This window comes from Pogoniulus pusillus, chromosome 16, assembly GCF_015220805.1.
Source record: "Pogoniulus pusillus isolate bPogPus1 chromosome 16, bPogPus1.pri, whole genome shotgun sequence".
Taxonomy (NCBI): domain Eukaryota; kingdom Metazoa; phylum Chordata; class Aves; order Piciformes; family Lybiidae; genus Pogoniulus; species Pogoniulus pusillus.
Window position 1 is genome coordinate 13,693,056 of NC_087279.1, and position 19,944 is coordinate 13,712,999.

The window sequence follows — 19,944 nt, forward strand, 5'->3', positions numbered from 1 at the left end:
GGGAGGAGGCTGTGAGCACAGGACCTGAGTGGGGAGGATGACCAGCTGGGGACAATGGGGACATTTCTACCCAATGCCCACATGCCCCTCAGGTCCCAGCAGAGAACACTAGCTGCAGCTCCCCACAGGGCCCACAGCAGAGTTGGGAGGCAAGTCACTGTTCCCAGCCCCAGGGCAGAAGTGAAGCTGGGGGCTAGCCAGCCTTGCCCCCCCCCCCCCCCCCCCCCCAGCAGAAGCGCTGACGCTGGAGCCAAGGGATTGCTGAGCTCAGCCTGCTGCAGATTTAAGGGGGTTTATCCAGGGAGGCCATGGGGGCGGGCAGGTCTGGCTTAATCCATGGGTGCTGAGAACAGCACCCTGCCAAACGTCCCCCCGGGACCTTGGCACCGTCCTTGGCCCACATTGGGTGAGCAGTGGTGGCAGCAGCAGTGGTGGCGGCTGGGCAGTTGGCAGCAGAAGCGCTGGAGGCAGTGAGAGGCTGGAGCAACTTGCCTGTCTTGGTGCTGATCTCCAAGGAGGGTGAGTCGCAGGGCTGCAGAGCCAAGGATGGGTGCTGGGGCCAGCGCCGAGGAGAAGCACTCCCGTGAGCTGGAGAAGAAGCTCAAGGAGGATGCTGAAAAGGATGCCAGGACCGTCAAGCTGCTGCTGCTGGGTATGGGGGGACACAAACCCTGGGGGAGATACCTGTCCTTTGTGAACCTTACCCTAGCAGCTCACCCAACATTGCTTTGATGCTTCCCAATATCCCTCAACCCAACCAGCCCTCCCCAACGGCCCCACCTAAGCCCAACCATCCCACTCCAACAACACCCTCATTTCAAGGAAGCCATGAAATTTATCTCCTCTCTGCAAACCCCCATGTTTTCCTGATGCTTCCTGCACCCCTAATCTAAACCAAATCACCCCAACAGCCCACCCAAAATTTCTCTGATCCTCCTAAGCTGGGCCAACCTAGCCAAATAGTCCACCCAACTGCTTCCTGCTCCCTGGCACACCTAAACCCAACCACCTCACCCCAGCAGCTCCCCAACATTTTCCTTGCTCCCTTCAACACCTCTAAACCCAAACAGCCCACCCCAGAAGCACCTCCTACATTTCCCTGACAGCCTCCCAGTACCTCTAAACCCAACTAGCTTTCCCAACCAGACTCCACTGAACTAAGGGGAGGGGGTTGTTTAACAGCATTCCCAACACTAAGCACCTTGAACCCAGCAACCCTTCTCAAGAGCCCATCCTAAGATCCTCCAGCTTCCAGGTATTCTCCAAACCCAACCAGCTCACAAAACATCCCCTCACTTCCATGCCCTGTCCTGACCCAAATCAACTCATCTCTAGAGCCTTCACCAACATCACCTACCAGAAACCCACTCCAGCAGCCCACCTCACTTCATGCTCCTGAGCACTCCCATGCATCACTACTACATCACTACTTCTGGGTCTGTCCCTGCAGCACCCAAGCAGTGGGAGTCCCTCACAGCCCCTTCCAACTGCCCCAGTAGTGCTTGAGGATTGGAGTGTCCTGGACATGATGGACCCATGGGTGTCATTGCTACCCTTCCAGCCTGGACCAAGGAATGTCTCCCTGCACTGACACAGGCTTGGGACATTGGGTGGTGGGTGATGGGGTTGTGATGCCAACAGTGAATGCACTGCTGTGACCTGTGCTCTATTCCTACAGGAGCAGGAGAGTCGGGGAAGAGTACTATTGTCAAGCAAATGAAGTAAGTGCCAAGGGAAGCCACTTGGCTGTGCCCCATTCTGCCACATGCCTGTCCTACACCGTACCAATAGGGTGCCCTTGTCCCACCATACCTGGCTCTGCTCCATGCCATAACCACGGGGTGCAACCTTGGTGCCTAGCTCAATCCCACGGGTTGCCTGGCTCAGTGCCATTCTACACCCATGGGTGACCCCACCCCCCCCAGTGCCCAGCTCAGCCACATGCCCCCCTCCTTGGCCAGGATCATCCACCAGGACGGTTACTCATTGGAGGAATGCCTGGAGTTCATTGCCATCATCTACAGCAACACACTCCAGTCCATGCTGGCCATCGTGCGGGCCATGGCCACTCTCAGTATCCAGTATGGAGACTCAGCTCGCCAGGTGAGGAGCAGCCCATGTTGGGCATGGAGGTCCCTCCTGTCCTCCAGCCCCACTGAGTCCTCTTCCCTTTTAGGATGATGCCCGCAAGCTGCTGCACCTCTCAGACACTATAGAGGAGGGCACCATGCCCAAGGAGATGTCAGACATCATTGGGCGGCTCTGGAAGGACACAGGGATCCAAGCCTGCTTCGACCGTGCCTCTGAGTACCAGCTCAATGACTCAGCTGGCTAGTATGTGGGGCAGGGGAGTCTGGGCTAGGGAGGTCCTGGCTGTGCTGACCTATGTCTCATGCCCACCATGTGCCTGGTCAGCTACCTGTCAGACCTGGAGCGCCTGGTGACCCCTGGCTACGTCCCCACGGAGCAGGATGTGCTGCGCTCCCGTGTCAAGACCACCGGCATCATCGAGACCCAGTTCTCTTTCAAAGATCTCAACTTCAGGTAGGGACTGAACACCTGGCAAGGGCTGGTGCCAGAGGAAAGGGGAGGGAGTGGGGGGTGCTGACCTCTGCCTTGTGCTACCCAGGATGTTTGATGTGGGTGGGCAGCGCTCAGAGAGGAAGAAGTGGATTCACTGCTTTGAGGGAGTGACTTGCATCATCTTCATCGCGGCCCTCAGTGCCTATGACATGGTCCTGGTGGAAGACGACGAAGTGGTGAGAAAGGGTCACCGCCCCATAACCCCTGTGCTTTGTCTCCATCATGATCTGGGTGTGGGCCACCATGGGATTGATGGAGGGAGTTTGTGTCCCTCTGCAGAACCGCATGCACGAGAGCCTGCACCTCTTCAACAGCATCTGCAACCACCGCTACTTCGCCACCACCTCCATCGTCCTCTTCCTCAACAAGAAGGACGTCTTCCTGGAGAAGATCAAGAAGGCACATCTCAGCATCTGCTTTCCCGACTACGATGGTGAGGGTGGTAACCGTTGTCTCGCTGGGTGCAGGTGGGTGGCGGGGGGGGTGGCGAAGGGTCGGGTGCCGGCACGCTGCAGCAGCTACCCACCAGGTGTCCTCAGCACTCCGTGCAAGCTGTGCTGCGCCAGCCTTGCTCGGGGACCAAGCCAAGTTTGCCCACCCTGGGGAGCGCTGGGTGACTCTAGGCCAGCACCCAAGGCGGGGGACACCGCACCGGAAGGGGACCCTGCTCATTGCCATGCCAACAGGTCCCAACACCTACGATGACGCCGGCAACTACATCAAGCTGCAGTTCCTGGAGCTGAACATGCGTCGAGACGTGAAGGAGATTTACTCCCACATGACCTGCGCCACTGATACCGAGAACGTCAAGTTCGTCTTCGACGCCGTCACCGACATCATCATCAAGGAGAACCTCAAGGACTGCGGGCTCTTCTGAGCCCCAGCGCCCCCTGCCCCTCGGCTGGGCCCCAGCCCATCTCAACTTTCTCCAAAATCCTGGGATTTGACCCACTCAACCCGAGCAATCATTGGGTGACACAGCCCCATTTCCCCTCTCCCCAAATTCTCCCGTCGACCAGCACTGTGGGACACCTGATGCCACTGCTCCAGGTGCTGGGGGGCATTGGCGACCCCGGGCACCCCTTGGAGTTGGGTGTGCAGGCATATCTCTTGGGCACTGAGGCTCCTGGAGTACCACTTATAGCTAGGGCTGCTGGTGGTCCCTGGACAGCCCTTGAAGCTGGTGGGCTGTGGAGGGGGTGTCCTTTCTGTGCTTGTGTGTCCGTGAGGGTCCCTGTGGGTTGCTAGGTGCAAGAGGTGCACCTCGAGACTACAAGTCACTGGGTACCTCTGGGTACTGGACATCCATGACTATGTAGTACAGGGGTCCCTATGCACCACCATTCCCATGCTGCAGGGCCAGTGGGTAGTCATGCCCCATCCCCAGCTGCTGAGTCAGCAGATCAGGGGTGGCTCAACCCCTCAGGAACACGCCAGCTCCATCATGATGGTCCTGCCACTGCCCTTGCCTTGGCACCCAGGTGATGCTGACGAGCCTTCGGGCTGGTTATCAACCATTCTATGCCCTGCCCCATCCCAAGATGCAAACCCCCTCCCCGCCCTCTGGAGGGGTGACACAGCTCCACCCACCTCTGGGTCACAGTGGGGAGGAAAGGTCAGTATATATTTTTTCCACTTTTTTTTTTTCTTTCTACATTTTATTATTTCAAACCATGTGAAGAATTCGGTAAAACATCCTGTGGGAAAAGCAAGGCCGTGGGCACCGGCTGAGGGGACCCCCCCGGGCTGGGGGGAACAGCAGGGGCCGCTCTGTACAGCAGGCTCTCCTCACCCAATGCAACAGCTAGCCCTAAAAACTAGGCTTAGAAAGAGGGGGGGTGGAGGTGCAGCCAGCTGGCAGCACCCCCCCTGCCTGCCCCCCTGCCCAGCTGCTGCCCGTCCCTTAGGGCAGTGAGGTGGGGGGCTGCAAGGCAAAGTGGGGCACGGACCCCCCCCAAGGCACACGGTTGGGGGGTGGGCTGGCCATGGAGGACACTGCCACCACGTAGCACTTGACACTTTTAAATAGTTTGGTAAAAAGGTTTCTTTAAAAAGCAACCTGGCCCCAGCCGGTGTGGTGTGAGGTTTTTTTGCATGCTTTTAGAGTGGGTTGGGTTTTTTTCTTGTCTGGTTTACTAACAGGAATGTCATCGGTTGTGTTTTCGGCCAGGTGGGCATTCCCAAGGAGATCTGTGTCCCACCCTGCGCCAGCAACACTTGCAATGTAAACAGTGAGAGCGCCTGGGCGCGGGAGCGAATGGACTGGGGGGGCTGGAGCAGTTCGGGGTCGCAAACCAAGATTAAAACGTCGTTTTCCCCGGGAAGGGCAACGCCGGCGAGGAGGAGGAGGAGGATGGTGGAGGGCAAGTGCAGATGGCAGGGGAGACATGCGTCCTGCCACCACACTGACACCCAGAAAGTCTCTTGATGGGGTAGGGGCAGAGGGATGAATCCGAAGAGAAGCAGGAGGAGGGGGCAGCACGGTCCTTCCTTCACTGGTGCAGCCAGGGGTCCTAGGAGAGAGGAGGCAGTGAGTGGTGGGGTCTGGGCTGAGGGGCATGGGCACCCACCACCAGCCTGCACCACCACAGAAGAGATGGCAGGCAGCATCCATGCCATCCCCAGAGGCTGCTCTGTGACGCCAGGTGGGGGGCCAGCAGGAGGGGCAGCACCCACCTGGGCAGCGCCGGCGCTCAGAAGAGCCCGCAATCCTTCAGGTTGTTTTTGATGATGACATCAGTGACCGCGTCGAAGACGAACTGCACGTTCTTGGTGTCGGTGGCACAGGTGAAGTGGGTGTAGATCTCCTTGGTGTCCTTCCGCTTGTTCAGGTCCTCGAACTTGCTCTGAATGTAGCCAGCTGCCTCATCGTACTTGTTGGCCCCTGGGGAGGAGCAGACGCTGAGCTGTCCTACAGCCACCTACACACACTGGCAACTCCCTGCCACCAGCACCCAAGGCGTTTGGGCTTGGCTCAGCCTCCCCAGACACCATAGCCACCACCCCAATGCCAAATTGACGCAGCTGCCCCTTGTCCACCCAATCTTCCCCCACTTCCTGGGGCATCCCTTAACACCACCACTCCCTTCCTGCTGCACCAATTTGCTGCCTCTTGGGCATAGGATAGCCACTATCTCCATTAACAGCATCTCCTACTATGTGCCTGGGCAAGGCACTGCCTGCTCCCCCTACCAAGGGGCACCAAGAGTCCTGGTAAGTACCTGTGTACTCAGGGAAGCAGATGGTCAAGGGGCTGTGCACAATCTTCTCCTCGAAGAGATCCTTCTTGTTGAGAAAGAGGATGATGGATGTATCTGTGAACCACTTGTTGTTGCAGATGCTGTCAAACAGCTTCATGCTCTCATGCATCCGGTTCTGGCAAGGGAGACAGCAGCATGAGTTGGGCACTGCTCAACCTGCTGCCCCCCTTGCAGCTCCTGCAACCCGGGCAGGGGATGCTGGAGGCCCTGTAAGGCTTGGGCCATACTGGCCAAGGCACCGGTGGCCATCAGAGCATGGGGCACTCCCCTAGCCCTCCAAAGAGAGAATGGCTCATGGCACCAGCTCCATCCTCAACTCACCATCTCCTCATCTTCAGCTAGCACCAGGTCATAGGCACTCAGGGCCACACAGAAAATGATGGCAGTCACACCCTCAAAGCAGTGGATCCACTTCTTCCGCTCTGAGCGCTGGCCACCCACATCAAACATCCTGTGGCAGAGGCAGAGTGGCACTGGCATCAACTTCTGGCGCCACCACCCTCACCCTGCTCCCTGCAATTCTGTGCCAAGTGACTAAACCCCTGGGATGTGCACACCACCAGCTTTTTGCCTTGGGAACGAGTCCTGGCTATTTCCCGTGGGGTTTCAGTGGAAAGCAACCTGGGCTGCCAGCAGGCAGCAGTGCTGGTGTCCTGCCTTGAGACCCTGGCTCCCACTCAGTGCTCTTCCCACAGCGGAAGCAGCGTCACAGCACCAGAGGATGCCTTCCCTCTTCCCCTCCTTGCCAGAGGCTGGATCCGCCCCTAGGTCAAGCCCTGAGAGGCATTTTTGAGGCTACTCCAGCTATTTCAGTGGCTTCTGCTCTCTCTCCAAGGCAGCAGCTCCCACTGTGAGCTGAAAGCAGGATCTGGCCCAGCACAGGGAAGAAGTGAGTGGTTTTGTCTTGGAAAAAGCAAAAGGGAAAGGGTCAGACATACTTGAAGTGCAGATCCTTGAAGGTGAAGTGGGTCTCTACGATGCCAGTGGTCTTCACCCTGGTGCGCAGCACATCCTGCTGCGTGGGGATGTAGTCTGCACACGCTATCCTCTCCAGGTCGTTCAAGTAGCTGGGGAAGAAGAAAGGTGCTGGGGAAGCTGCACTATGTGGCACAACCTGCTCAAATCCCACTGTCCAATTATCTCACTGCCCCAGGATGCTCTGATCACACTTCAGTATTGTCCATTTGGAGCCAGCAGCGCCAAGCCAGGCACCACAATGGACCCCATCTGCACCCTGGGGTCACCTCACAGCCCTGTCACAACAGGCAGAGCAGGACTGCCAGCTGCCAGGCCGGCAAGTGGGGACATGCACAGGAAGGAGGCTCCACAGGCCATGGGACTGGGACTGGAGCTGGTCTGGAGCTGGGAACTCCCCCCACTCCCCCAGCCGTTTGCATGGGGGAAATGGCAAGAGGAAAGTATTCACTGCTATGGCAACCGGCCGCAGCGCGGCGGAAACAATCGATGGCGCCGTGCCATTTATAGTCAAAAACACAAAGGGCTGGCGGCCTGGGAGGAAGCAGGAGGCGGGCAGACAGAGGGATGGGGAGCGGCGTGGCCAGGGCGCTGCTGCCCACCCACAGCCCCGCTGGGGCTGCATCCCCCTGTCCTGCTCCCTGTCCAGCCCTGCCAGAGCCTGGTTCCCTGCAGCAGCAGCAGCTTGGTCCCCAAGCAGCCTCTAGGACCATCTGAAGGGTGCCAGGAGGATCAAGGCAGGTTTCACTTTCTCCCGCTCACGTCGCTTTAATTGGGTTATTGTAAACAGGCTCCTTTAAGCAAATCAGGCTTGTGCTAATTAAGGCCTTTGCAGCTCCATAATCTGGTGAAAGCCAGATTACAGCTCCTGAGGCCACAGAGGACTCCCGGCTCCAACAGCAGAGCGGCTGATGGCTAGCTCCCAGGAAACCCGCCGGTGTGCAGGGGCAACGCCAGAGCCATGAGTACGCCGGTGCCCTGCCACAGCTGAGAGGGCAAGAGGGGCAGCTCCGCGCCAGGGAGCAGTCTAGAAACAGCCGGAAACACACAGCCGGCGGCTGGCAGAAAACAGGAAACACCGCCGCAGGGACACGCACGGCACATACAGACCTCACGCCCAGACCTGGGGTGCTGGCAAATGCCTGCCCTGGCACCTCCAGAGGCTGCAGAGGAGGAGGGTGGGAGCTACTGCAGAGCTATGAGTGCAGGTGGGCTGTATACGGAGCATGGCATAGCGCTCCTTATCTCCAGGGCGTCTTGTGCAGTCACACCACAGAGATGGAGAGGCATTAACTACTGCACTGGCGTATTCATGGGGCTGGAGAAAAGAAGGAGCAGACACTTTGCAGGTGTTATTTGCTTAAACTGTGCATGTGGGCTGGCAGGCACCTGCCAGGCCTCCAAAACAGCACCCATGGCACAGCATGGCACTGAGGGAAACATCAGTGCTGTATGGGGAGTGATGTTTGTGAGCAGGACAAGGACTGGCTAGGATGGCTGGGTGCCAGGCAGGAGGAAGTGAAAGTCATGGGCACTGGAGGAAAGTACTGGCAGAAATTTCTCCAGGATTGGCACTTGCTGAAACCTTTCCTTCAATGTCTCCCCTCCGAGTGACCCTAATGCAGAGGAGGGATCCACCAGTGCCAAGTGGAGGGGGACAGATGAGCTGGTACAGAGGAGACCAAGCAGGTCTCATGATGGCAGCTCAATCTCATGATGGAAGTCTCAAGAGTGCTCAATCTCCCTTGGGTACAGTGTTGGCAACAGCTTCCCAGCTCACCATGAGCTCCCCAGGCACTGCTTTACCTCAGGGGCTCTGGGCAGAAAGGGTATCAGGGCACCATGTGAAGCGAGTTCAGCCTCGACTCTGCTGCCCTCTCCAGCCATCATATTCATGTAGATTAGCTTATTATTAAATCTCTTCAGTGACAAACCTGGCCAAATGCAGGCAATTTATCTACCTAAACAGCAGCATAAGCCAGCTAATATGTCAGTGCAATGCCAAGTCTTTCCATACAAACTCAAGTGAAAAGAAAAGGCTCCTACTCATCCTGTTCAGACACAAGGGTCCACAGTGCAGTCTTTGGGGCTTTTTCTTGCCTTCATGGCCCATGAAGGGGTATGAGAAGGGGCAGGACCTCCAGCTGTGCTCACACAAAGGGAGGCCAGGGAATAACATCTTTGGGAAAGGGACGTGTGCACGGAGCAGTGGCAGGAGATTTTCTAGTGCGTGCCTCCCAGGGGATGCAGCACCCAACCAGAACAGGCTTTTGAAATATCCACCTTCCCAGTTCTGCTCTGGCTCAGCCCCAGCACAGGGCACGAAGTAGCAGTACCAGTTCCCAAGCCTGGCAGTGGGGAATGGCAGCCTCAGGGAGGGGATTTTTGTTACTCAATAACAGTGAGGCAGCCTGCAGGGCTTGGATTCAGCTGAGCTGGAGAAGAGGAGCAGGGGTACTCACTAGGCAGCAGAGTCATTCAGCTGGTACTCTCGAGAGCGGTTAAAACAAGCCTGGACCCCATTGTCAGACCACAGCCTCCGGATCACGTTGGCCAGGTCCTCTGGCATGATGCCCTGCTCCTCAGCGGTGCAGGAGAGCGCAAACAGCTGCCGAGCATCATCCTGTGGGGAAGAAACAGGACTCAGGCATCAACATGGCCCCAAAGGACCTGATTAAAGCCCACCACTTCCCACCCAGACAGAAAGGCAGGAGCTCCTGTAGTGGATGGGGACAAAACACAAGGGAATCGGCAAGACCTCTAACCCTGCACCCATCAGAGGCCGTGCCAGGAGAGCCACTCGTGGGTTAGGTTCCCCAGTCCTCAGCACCAGGGAAAGGAGGTCACAGCCAGACAGGGACGAGTAGAGTTTGGGCAGGGCCACCTTTAATCCTGGTCCATCTTTGGGCATATCTGCTTTTGCCTCCCAAGAATCTCCATCCCCTCCAGAAGGGCACTCACCACTCTGGAGGAGTCTCCAAAGTCAATCTGCAAGTTCCCCATTGCCTTGATGATGGCCATGATGGACTGGATGGTGTTGCTGTAGACCACAGCTTTGTACTGCCGGCACTCCTCTTCTGAGTAGCCATCCTCATGGATGATCCTAGGGCAGGGGAGAGACAAAGGCAAGGTCAGTCCTTTGCAGAGCACCTCAGGGTACTGCTCCCCACCAATGCTCTGAAGCTACACTAATGGGGAGCTTTCTCGCCCCGCCACCAGTTTTGGAGCCCACAGCCAAGGTCTGTATGCTATCAGGGCCCACTCACTTCATCTGTTTGACGATGGTGCTCTTCCCAGACTCACCAGCACCTGTGGAGAAACAGAGGGAACAAGCAATGAGATGATGCACAAAGCTGGGGACCTCCACCTTACTGGGTGGGACCCAGTGGGACCCCCCCACACCCAGGAAGGAAGGGCGGGCAACAGGTGCCTCAGCCACTGGAGAAGAGCTGCCAATATCAGCCAGAGCAGACACTTGAATGGGCACCAGGAATGTCAGGGCCGAAAAAGGGGAGGTAAAGGCCAGCCTGGGCCAGCTCTGGAGAGGAGAAAACGACACTTGCTCTGGGCCAGGAAAATGGCATCGATGCACCAACAGGTGACTGGCAGGCCCAATCTGGGCTGAGCTCAGGAGCAGGGAGCCCCCTGCAACAGCCTATCACCCTCCATCCCAGTTCCAGACAGAGCCTGAGCTTAGCTGCTGCACTCCACATCCCTGTTGCACTGGAGGACACTGGAGCATCATCCCCAACACATGCCCACAGCTGGAGCTGGCAGCATTCAGGGCACGGAGATGCTCATGTCAGCAGGTACAGGCAGGGAGGCAGGCACTTGAAGCCAAGCACCCCAGGGGACTCGGGAGAAGCCACCGCCTCCGCCAGCCAGCTCCCGGCAGGATCGGCCGCCCTCGGGTTGCGTTTTAAACACAGAGCACTTTGCAGCCTGCCGGGCCCTGCACCCAGCCCAGCAGCCGTGGCTACTGCCAGCAGGGAAAGCTGGGTTCACTTCTCAGCCGCTAAACGTGGGATGTCAGGGGTTCGGACAGGGTGGCTGGGGCTCCTAAGGCTCCCCCTTCACCATCCTGTGCCCTTTGGGGACGTCAACCCAGGCAGGCGATAGGCAGCTCCTGGCCCAGCCCCCACTGTCCACGCTGGGAGCGGGGAAGGAATGAAGTCACCCCGGCTGCAAGAAAGGGGAAGCTGAAAGGGGAAGCTGAAAGGACAGCACATGTCCTATGTCCCCTCTCTGCGCAGGGAGTGCCTCTGAGATGGAGGAGTGCCTGCCCCACCTCACCCTGGGAACCCCAGCAGGATGAGTCTTCTTTGGACAGGGACCTGCATGGTCCCGGCTTCTGGAGGCAAATCCAGGGATTCCCTCAAGCTAAACCCATCCCATCCCTGTGTCCTCGCCCAGCGGGTCCCTTAGCTGCTGCCCTGAGCCATGGAGCTGCCCTTACTGGGGGCCCCAGGCAGGCAGTGGCAGGGCTGTGCTGGCACGGCCGCAGAGGGGAAAGAGAGATTACAGAGGAGTTTGAAAAGTGAAGAAAAAAAGCAACAAAACACAAAACCTTAAAATGGAGATTATGGTAAAACTAACCAGGAAAAAGAGCCTGCCATGCCAGCCGAGACATGGGAGCAGGGAGCAAATGTATTCTGCCCTTGCCCTGGGCATAAATGCAGCCTAGGTGATGGGCACACACTCCCTTAGACATTACTGCTGGCACTGCTTAGTGCATGGAGCCTCTGGGCTCGGGGCTGTATCAAGACCAGACAGACACAATATTTATTGCCACAGCCGCCCGACTTCACTGTTTCCATGCCCTATGTGCTGAGGGAAAGGCTTTGCCCAGCCCCGAGGTGAGCTTTTGACACAGTGAGGGCACGGCAAGGGCTCTCCAGTGCTGCCAACCCAGCCTCGGCTGGCGCCCATGGGATGCTGACGCGGCACCCGGAACAACCCGGCCGGTGTTTGTGGTCAGTGCTGGCAGCTCCGGCCCAGAGCTGAGAGCAGGGCAGGAAGAACTCTGCGTATCCATTTTTTCCATTAAATACCTCTGGTTTCTGACACCAGCAGCCTGTGTCGCCGGGGTCAGCAGCCAGGGCTGGCTGCATTCACTGTGCCCTTCCCCAGCGGGTGTCCGGACAGGGAAACTGGGGCACACGGCAAGAGAGGACCCCGTCCACAAGCACCCCTGGGGTATGGTGCCGGACAGTCATCTCCCAGCCTCCTGCTCTGCCTGACTGTGCCTGACATTTGCTCTCTGCGTGGGAGGGGACAACCCCCTAGGACCTCCTGCCCACTCCCAGTAGGGTGATGGTCACCACTAGGGTGACAGTCACCACTAGGGTGACAGTCACCAGGAGCCGCTGAGGCCAGCCATTCAGCTGGCAGACTTGCCCTGCAGCTCCTGGCTCTTTTTCTGCAGCTGGCCACTGCACTCACAATTTCCCTCCCAAACCAGCGCCTTCGCCTGACAAAGAGATCAGGTAACTGCTGGAGAAACTGCACACTTCACCCTCCTTCCATGCCACCCCAACATCCGACAGAAGCCAGTGGCTGACCCAGCACCCCCAGCACTAGCAGCTCCCACCCAGCTGAGCATGAGGAGACCCTTCCTAGCCCTCCAGGGTGAATATGGCAGACAGGAAGGGTTTCCAGTCCCCAGGAAGGATTTCAAATCCCCGGAAAACCCCAGCTGCCGCCCATTCAGCCCCAAAACAATCCCCGGGCAGGGTGCCAGCTGCCGGCTTCCACCCTCTGCCCAACCCAAGCAGAAGCAGGCGGTGCTGGAGGGGTGTGCATCCCCCAGACCCTCTGCAGTGGCTAGGCATCGGAAGGGCTGACCCCATGCCTGGGCTTCTTCCAGCCCTGCCTGCTCCCTGACCACCCTTCCTGCCTGCCAGGACTCGGCAGTGCTTGTTCCCGAACAACGTCTGTCAAAAATAGGAGAGCTCTCTCTTGAGCTGTTTTCCCCCTTTTTTTTGTTAAAAATAACCATCAAAAATGTAAAATAAGCAAGCAGCTGCCCAGCTCCAAAATGCCCTGCCTATCTACTGGCAACAAATTTATCTAGCTAACATGTATTTTGCAGCCTGTAATTTAAGATGCATTCTGGCCAGCATATATTTAATGCAATATATGCAACACGTTCCTGGACAGCAGATATTTAATGCCCTATATGTAAAGAGTTGATCACATGCCCTGGGGTCCACCTCCCTTCCATGTCACCGAGATGGGATTTTCCAAGGTATGGATGGAAGCAATGCACAGCTGGAAAATTTTCCTTACTATATGGAAGGAATTCAATCTGCCAGTGGGTCCAGAGCCATCCTCATCCCCAGGACCTAGAGCCTTCTCCTCAGTCACTGTACCAGCAAGTTTCCTAAGCCCAACAAACAGTAGCTATGATTTGAATATGGATTTAGTGATGGATTTTACTTGCAGACAAACACGGGGATCCCTTTCCCTGCAGAACAGACAGACGAGAGGGATGGCTGCAGATCCCACCCCACCCAGCACCTGTGTGCAAACGTGCGTGTGTGCGTGTGTGTGTTAAAAGCAGGGTTACCGAAAGACTCAAAACAATAACAAGAAGAGATGCCCCTAAACATTTTCCTTCCTACCCAAAATAGATGGAAAATTGATGTAAAAATAATCCTGTTTCTTTACAGCCCCATAGTGACACAGGGCGTTTTTCCCAGGGGCCGTCCCATTCCAGCACAGGGCTGGCTGCCTCCCAGGAGGAGCCTGCACATCAGCAGCCAGTGGGATGCCACGTCCCCAGGCAGGACCCCAAAAACCTGGGCAGCACCAGGGAGGCCCAGAAGCCCCTGTATGAAGCTGCTGATGGAGATGCAGAAAAAAAAAAAAAAGAAATCCATCAGCAGCTGGAAGGGCATCTGGAGTACATGGTGGAGGAGAGGGTGGTCTGGGGATGGCTCCCCAAGGGACACAGCAAATGCAACCCTGGCGCTGACAAGGACCAACGGTGTTCACAAACTGGACAAAACTATCCTTGTGCTGGGCTTTTTCCAGGAATCCCAGATCTTTGCTGCTCTGTTTCTCCCCTGCCACAGGCTAACGGTCCCTCTGCCCCTCTGCTGGCACCGGTTGCCTCCATGCCCTCACCCACCTCAGCCACTACTGCACACAGTGACACCTTGATGCTTGCCACACTCGCCCTCAAACAACCACAGCGGTTCCAGTGCAGCTGGAGTCAGAGAGCTGCTCCTGGTGGTGCCATGCCCCTGTGCCTGGCTGCAGCTGCCATCACCCTGATGTGGGGGCTCACCACTGACACAGCTGGGGTGCTACCAGCACCCTGCCCCCGCCACAGCTGGGTTTTCTGCAAGTGGGGATGGAGGATTAGTCAGCTGCCCCAGCTCCGGTGATTCAGCCAGCCTCCGGCCCGGAAACCCGGCTCCGGCATGGAGCAGGAAACCGAGCGGCTGTGACTGGGCCAGGCTGGGCAACAGCGCACACTGCCACCCCAGCCTGGCACCCTCTGGCACCCGCAGCCCTGGGCAGGTCAGCCCATGCGAGACTGTCTGCTGTAAAGCTATATATATAGGTAAAGCACACATATATATGGGGTTTTTTTAGATCTATAGATGCATACATATATATATACACACACACAATCCATTTATATATTGCTCCCTACTCTCCCTCTCTCTCTATATATATATGTGTATATATATATGCACTCAAAAAGAAAAGGTAAAATAAATCTAGATTTAAATATAAAAATCTATTTTTTAAGCATGTATGTAAATATCTATACATAATACAGATATATAAGCCTGCCACCTTCTCTGAGCACAGCCTAAGCATCCATCTCAGAGCAGAGGGCATCTGGGACACTACCAGCAGGAACACTGGGGTGACCCACCCCAGGGCTTGGGTGTCATGCCTTTTCCTCCTGCCACATCCTAACGCACTTGGAGCCCACCCACCAGCTCCAGGGGCTTGGATGTGGGGGTCTCCCCAGATGTAACAGCACCAAACTCTTCCCACTGAAGGAAAGACTCAATCTCCTCCCATCCGGCACTGGCACAGGAGGGAGGACAAAACCAAAACCTCAAGACAGGACAATGCACAGCAAAGCAGGCAGCTCACACGGAAGTCCAGGGCAGCACTGGGGCAACGCAGCCTCTGAAAGTCACAGCTGGTCCCTCCCTTCCTCTATTTTTATGCAAGCACAAAACAAAAAAATATGAAGCTGCTGAGCCCTGCCCCATTTGCCCTCACCCAGGCTGCCGGCTCACCCAGGCAGGATCTTGTACAGGCAGCTGCCTGCACGACATACTCAGCACAACCCAGCCTGGGTGGTGCAAGGGAAGCATCCTTGCCCCATGGTTTGCACCTCCAGCAACGAAAACCACTGGGATCACTTAAGTGATCAACTCACCAGCACTCTCCCCACCCTGGGTGCCTTCGCAGACTCCAAGACTCCCAGGCAGCTAAGAAATCCTTTTGCTTTACCAATCATCCAAAGGAAGACAGGGAATCAGGGACTTTGAATGTGACTTGCCTGCCATCAATCCTGCATTCTCTCATGAGCATCCTGGCTCCCACTACCGGGGAGGTGGGATGGGCAGCACCCAACTTACACTGCTGCCCAGCAGAAACAGCCAGTAAGCCCAGCAGTCTGAACCATGGTAATGCTGAGGAGACAACAGCAGCACTGTGAGCTCCAGGTACTCTCAGGTGCCGGTGACAGCTTCCTGGCCTCCCCCAGTACCAAAGCCTGGGGCGATTGTTGGTTTCCAGCAGCAGGGAGGGAGGACTACCTCATTTATGGGACATTGCCCCATTTGGGTCTGTTTCCCCATCAGAGACTGGAGTTTTGAAGTACCCAGCATACAACCTGTTTGCCCAGCAAGCCCCAGAGGAGAATCTCAGGCAGTGGCAGGTGCTGCAGGCAGAGTGGTGCTGTGCCTGTGGATGCAGTGCTGAGTGCCATCAGGGGGGTCCTTCCCTCCTCTCTGGATCACCCACCACAGTAGAGGGAAGGCAGAAGCAGACACAGCACTGAGCCAAGGCAACTTTGCCAGTCAGACCAAGCTCTCCACGGTGTCAGTGGCCTGCACGGGTCTACAGCCCCACTGGCACACTTTGAGACCAGTGCTCTCTGCTCACACCACGTACTGCCTGGCTGCAATGGCAACTCCAAGCTGCAGCTGCAGGATGGCACGAGTTGCTGGCAAAAGCTGCATGGTGCCTATAAGAGTCATCTCCTCTTGTGCTGTGGGCCAATTCACCACAAAGGGTGAAACTGTTTTTCTCCTTATTTTCCTCTCTCCCTATTTTTTTCTCCCTGTTTCTGGAGGACGCAGGAAGGTTGCAGCCACCAGAGAGATTTGTGCAGCCCTGCCTTGCCCAAGTGTGTCCAATAACTGCAGTGCTCACCAAAAAGTGTGCACCTGGGCTCATGCAAGAGTCCAGTTTTCCTCAAATCTTTCTCCAGATATGGGGAAGAAAACAAGCCATAGGAAGGTGGGCAGTGGGGATGTGGGAGCATGCCCCCAGCACCAAATCCCACCTCAAGGGGTTCTCTTGGACAGGGAGAATGATGCAAGGAGCATCTCCCAAGGGGACAATGCCAGCCCCATCATCCCAGTCACTCCTTGCCACCTCCAGCCACAGTTTAGTTCAGAGAAGGGCAGCAGTGACCCAAGGATCTGGTACTATTTGCACCTCAGCAGCTGCAAGGGGAAACAATAAACAGTAAAAAATCCTTAAGAGAGTAATTTCACTCTATTTTTGGCTTTAGAAACCAGCTGAGATCAGAAATGCTGCTCACAAATGCTGCTCACAAATGCTGGGCCAGCAGAAGAGAGTGTGGTCGTGGTCCTTCCTCCACCTCTACTCCTGCACATAGCAGGACAGGAGAAAGGAATTCCTACTGCATGATCCTCACTGACCAGCGAGCCCCCGGCTGCCCCTCGGTGATGCTCAGAACCAGGCAGCCGGGCGTCCCAGAGACAACGGTACTGGGGTGATGCTGCCCATCCTGCCTAGTCCAAAGAGCCTTGTGGAGAAATGGTGCCAAAGCCCCTCAAGAACTGTTATTTCCTGACAGGCAGCACTCACAGAGGAGCCAAGCCATCAGTAAGGCCCTGGAGCCGTTCGCTGCAAAGCAGAGACCACGTTTTTCCCGACCAGCCCGCAAACCCCAAGGGGTTTCACCCCGCCAGCACCACCCCCACCCCGGAAACAAGCAGGTCGGTGAGCCTGCACAACAGGCGAGCCTCCACAATGGCTCAGACCCCTGCCCAGCATCCCCAGGATGAGTCTTGCCAAGGGCACAGCTCGCACCGAGGCAAGGATAAAGTAACAATAAAGAGAAAAGCCGAGGCGCCCTGCGAAGCAAGGGTTTGAAGGCGTTAATTACGTATTTCTCAAAGCAGGCAGGGGTTGAGCAAATAAAGGGCTGCCGGATTTCGGCATGACTTCCTGCTGCCGACGGCTTCCTCTGCCGATGGCGACCAGCCGAAAGACATTTTCTGCTGGCACTCGCTCCCCAGGCAGCCGCTGGGGATTTCTCTGCTCATCCAGGGCACCGTCACCCCACAGTGCCGTGGGAGCCCTGAGCACTCCCGCCTCACACCTGGAGCAAGGCTCCCCCTGGGAATTTCGGAAAGAGAATAAAAATCCCAACTGGGAGTTATTAAAAAAGGAATAAATTAAAATAAATGAGCGGGTGCTTTGCCCGCGGGCACAGGGCAGGGCCGTGAACGCCCACGGGAGCATCGCCAGGGTGCTTTGAAGAGCGCGAGCGGCCCGTTATCAGTGCAGAAATCGGGTATCCGTGGGGCAGAGCACCCCTGGGCTGTGCAGGTCCTTCTCTGCTGCAGGCAGCCTGCAGGACAGAGTCTGCTGCCCAAGCCCCCCCAGATTCCCTCTGCAAGGCGAAGGCAAAGGTGGGATGAAGGGGTTCAGGACTGTCCTACTGCCTCATTACCTCTCTCTCAGCCAGCCTGGGAACAGGGTGAGGGGAGACCATAGAGGAGTTCCCGGGCCTGGCCAAGCAGTTGGGGGTCCCAGGCAGGCAGGACAGGGTGTCCATGCTGGCAGAACCTTTGTTGGGGGGGGGATGGCAGCTGCCAGTAGGGTGAAGATGCCCCAACCTGTTGCTCCAAAGAGATGCCCAGACTGGATACCAGTGAAGTTGGGAGGACAGTACCATAGTGGGGTGGGGCTGGTACACCACTTCTCAGGGGAACCCCACGGCCCACGTGAGGCTGCTACCCCACTTCTTAAAGACACCAGCAGCTTACTGTAGGACAAACACCTCACTCGAGGAAGGGGGAAACCTCACAGCCTGGAGTGGGGCTGGCATCCTACTCCTAAGGGGAGGGATGCTTTAAGCCCAGGGTGGGGCTGATACTCTACTCCAGAGGGGACTCCAAGACCTGCTGTAGGACTAGCATCCTGCTCCTGTTGGGGACCCCTGGGGCATGGGATGGGGTCAACACCCTACTGCTACAAGACTGTGTCCCGGGGCCTAGAATTGGGTCAATACCGTGCTCCGGGGAGGGAACCCCAAAGCCTGCTGTGATGTCGGCACCTCAGCCCTGAGGAGGGATCCCGGAGCCTAGGGTGGGGCAGGCACCCCACTGCTAGAGTGTCCCTGGGGCCGGAGATGGGGCCGATGGTGGGGGGAGGGACTTCGACGCCTGGAGTGGGCCCAGCATCCCACTCCTAGGGGATCCTCGGGCGGGGCCGGCACTTTGTGGGCCAGTACCCAGAACGGCTCTAGGGCAGCCCGGCCAGGAGCGGCGGGACCGCCCGGTTCCGGCAGGGCCGAGCGAGGCAGGAAAGCCCTGGGGGGTGCGTTGGGGGGGTGATCTCGGATGTCTCACCCAGCAGCAGCAGCTTCACCTCCCGCGCCGCCTTCTCGCCATCCTCCCGCAGGTTCTTGTCGATCATGCGGGAGCGCTCGGCGGCCGCCTTGTCCTCGGCGCTCACGGTGCAGCCCATGGCGGCGGCGGCGGCGGCTGCCTGCGCGCGCCCGCGGCTCGGCCCTGCCCGCCCGGACCGCGCCCCGCCCTCGTGCCCCGCCCCTGCGCGCCCCCGCGGGGCGGGAACGGCGGAAGGGCGGAGTCGCGGGGCGGAGCCGTGCGGAGGGCGGACCCGGAGGGCGGGGGGGGGAAGGGGGGTGGGGCCTTACCCTTGCCGGGAGGGACGTGGGCTGGGGCAATGCTGCGCTCCGGGACAGGGGCGAGGGAGGGGATGGAGTCTGCGAGTGGGTTCCTCTGAGCACAGAGAGGTGGCTGCAGCCATGGGCTAGCAGCGGGGGCGTGCTGTGTCTGAGAGCCGCCTCCTGTGGGGACACGGTATCACGGGGTGGTGCCTCAGACCTTGGGGACCTGCTTGTTCGGCCCTGAGGCTCAGCCCTCGGAGACCCATGTGCCACGTTGCCGGAGGAAGGATCTCTTCGGAGGATGCCAAGGATGGAGGTGCCTGTGAAAAGGGATGGGGCAGGATGGGACCGGGGGGATTGGACACTGGGCAGCTCATGCCCAGGGCAGGGATTACCCGCGATACTCCCTTGGGAACTGGACCCCTCACACAACCCGAGCGGTGTGTCTGGCTGTGCCAGGTGCTGACCCGTGTCCGGGAAGTCACCCCAGTTCCGTGACAGTCTCACGACAAAGCCTCACCGCCCCCTGGTCCTCCTGGTCCATTCTCACTCCCTAAACCAGCCACCAACGATCAGGGTGAGTGGCACCAAGGGATGTCTCATGTGGAAGCTGCAATACCAGTAGAAGGGGCACAGCATCCGCAGATACAGCCCAGACGTGGGGACCGTGGGGCAACGACCGTGAGCCCGGCGTAGAAGGAGCAGGGCTGTTCCCGTGGGAGCCGGCCGCGGCGCTAATTAGTCTTTGCTAATGAGCTGGCTCAGTGCCCAGACCTGGGGCCGGTTGGAGGAAAGCCCCGTGCCTATATGCGGGGAGAAGAGAGTGGCCCGGCCTGGGAGAGTGGGAGCTTGGGGCGATTCACCTTCATCCCACGACTTGCTGTGGGAAAAGGCTGCGGGGCTCAGGACTGCCCTCAGGGGATTCACATAGAGCACCGGGCAGAGAATGCCTCCAGCCCTGCTTCCACAGAGGCCCAC

At 57.7% G+C, this 19,944-nt stretch overlaps 2 protein-coding genes across 2 annotated transcripts; one reads left to right on the forward strand and one right to left on the reverse strand.

The window, feature by feature from the left end:
* Positions 1 to 546: 546 nt before the first annotated feature.
* Positions 547 to 3,460, forward strand: GNAT1 (G protein subunit alpha transducin 1). The gene is made up of 8 exons (XM_064156049.1): positions 547 to 652; positions 1,679 to 1,721; positions 1,962 to 2,103; positions 2,177 to 2,334; positions 2,416 to 2,544; positions 2,630 to 2,759; positions 2,863 to 3,016; positions 3,270 to 3,460. The coding sequence occupies exons 1-8, from the start codon at positions 547 to 549 to the stop codon at positions 3,458 to 3,460; spliced, it is 1,053 nt and encodes a 350-aa protein (XP_064012119.1).
* A 446-nt stretch (positions 3,461 to 3,906) lies between these two features.
* On the reverse strand, positions 3,907 to 18,852 carry GNAI2 (G protein subunit alpha i2). Its single transcript, XM_064156616.1, has 9 exons — positions 18,686 to 18,852; positions 10,085 to 10,127; positions 9,780 to 9,921; positions 9,281 to 9,441; positions 6,782 to 6,910; positions 6,165 to 6,294; positions 5,805 to 5,958; positions 5,260 to 5,467; positions 3,907 to 5,096 (listed from the first exon to the last, which is right to left on the reverse strand). Exons 1-8 carry the CDS (start codon positions 18,801 to 18,803, stop codon positions 5,277 to 5,279), a joined length of 1,068 nt encoding a protein of 355 aa, XP_064012686.1. The 5' UTR covers positions 18,804 to 18,852; the 3' UTR covers positions 3,907 to 5,096; positions 5,260 to 5,276.
* Positions 18,853 to 19,944: the final 1,092 nt, after the last annotated feature.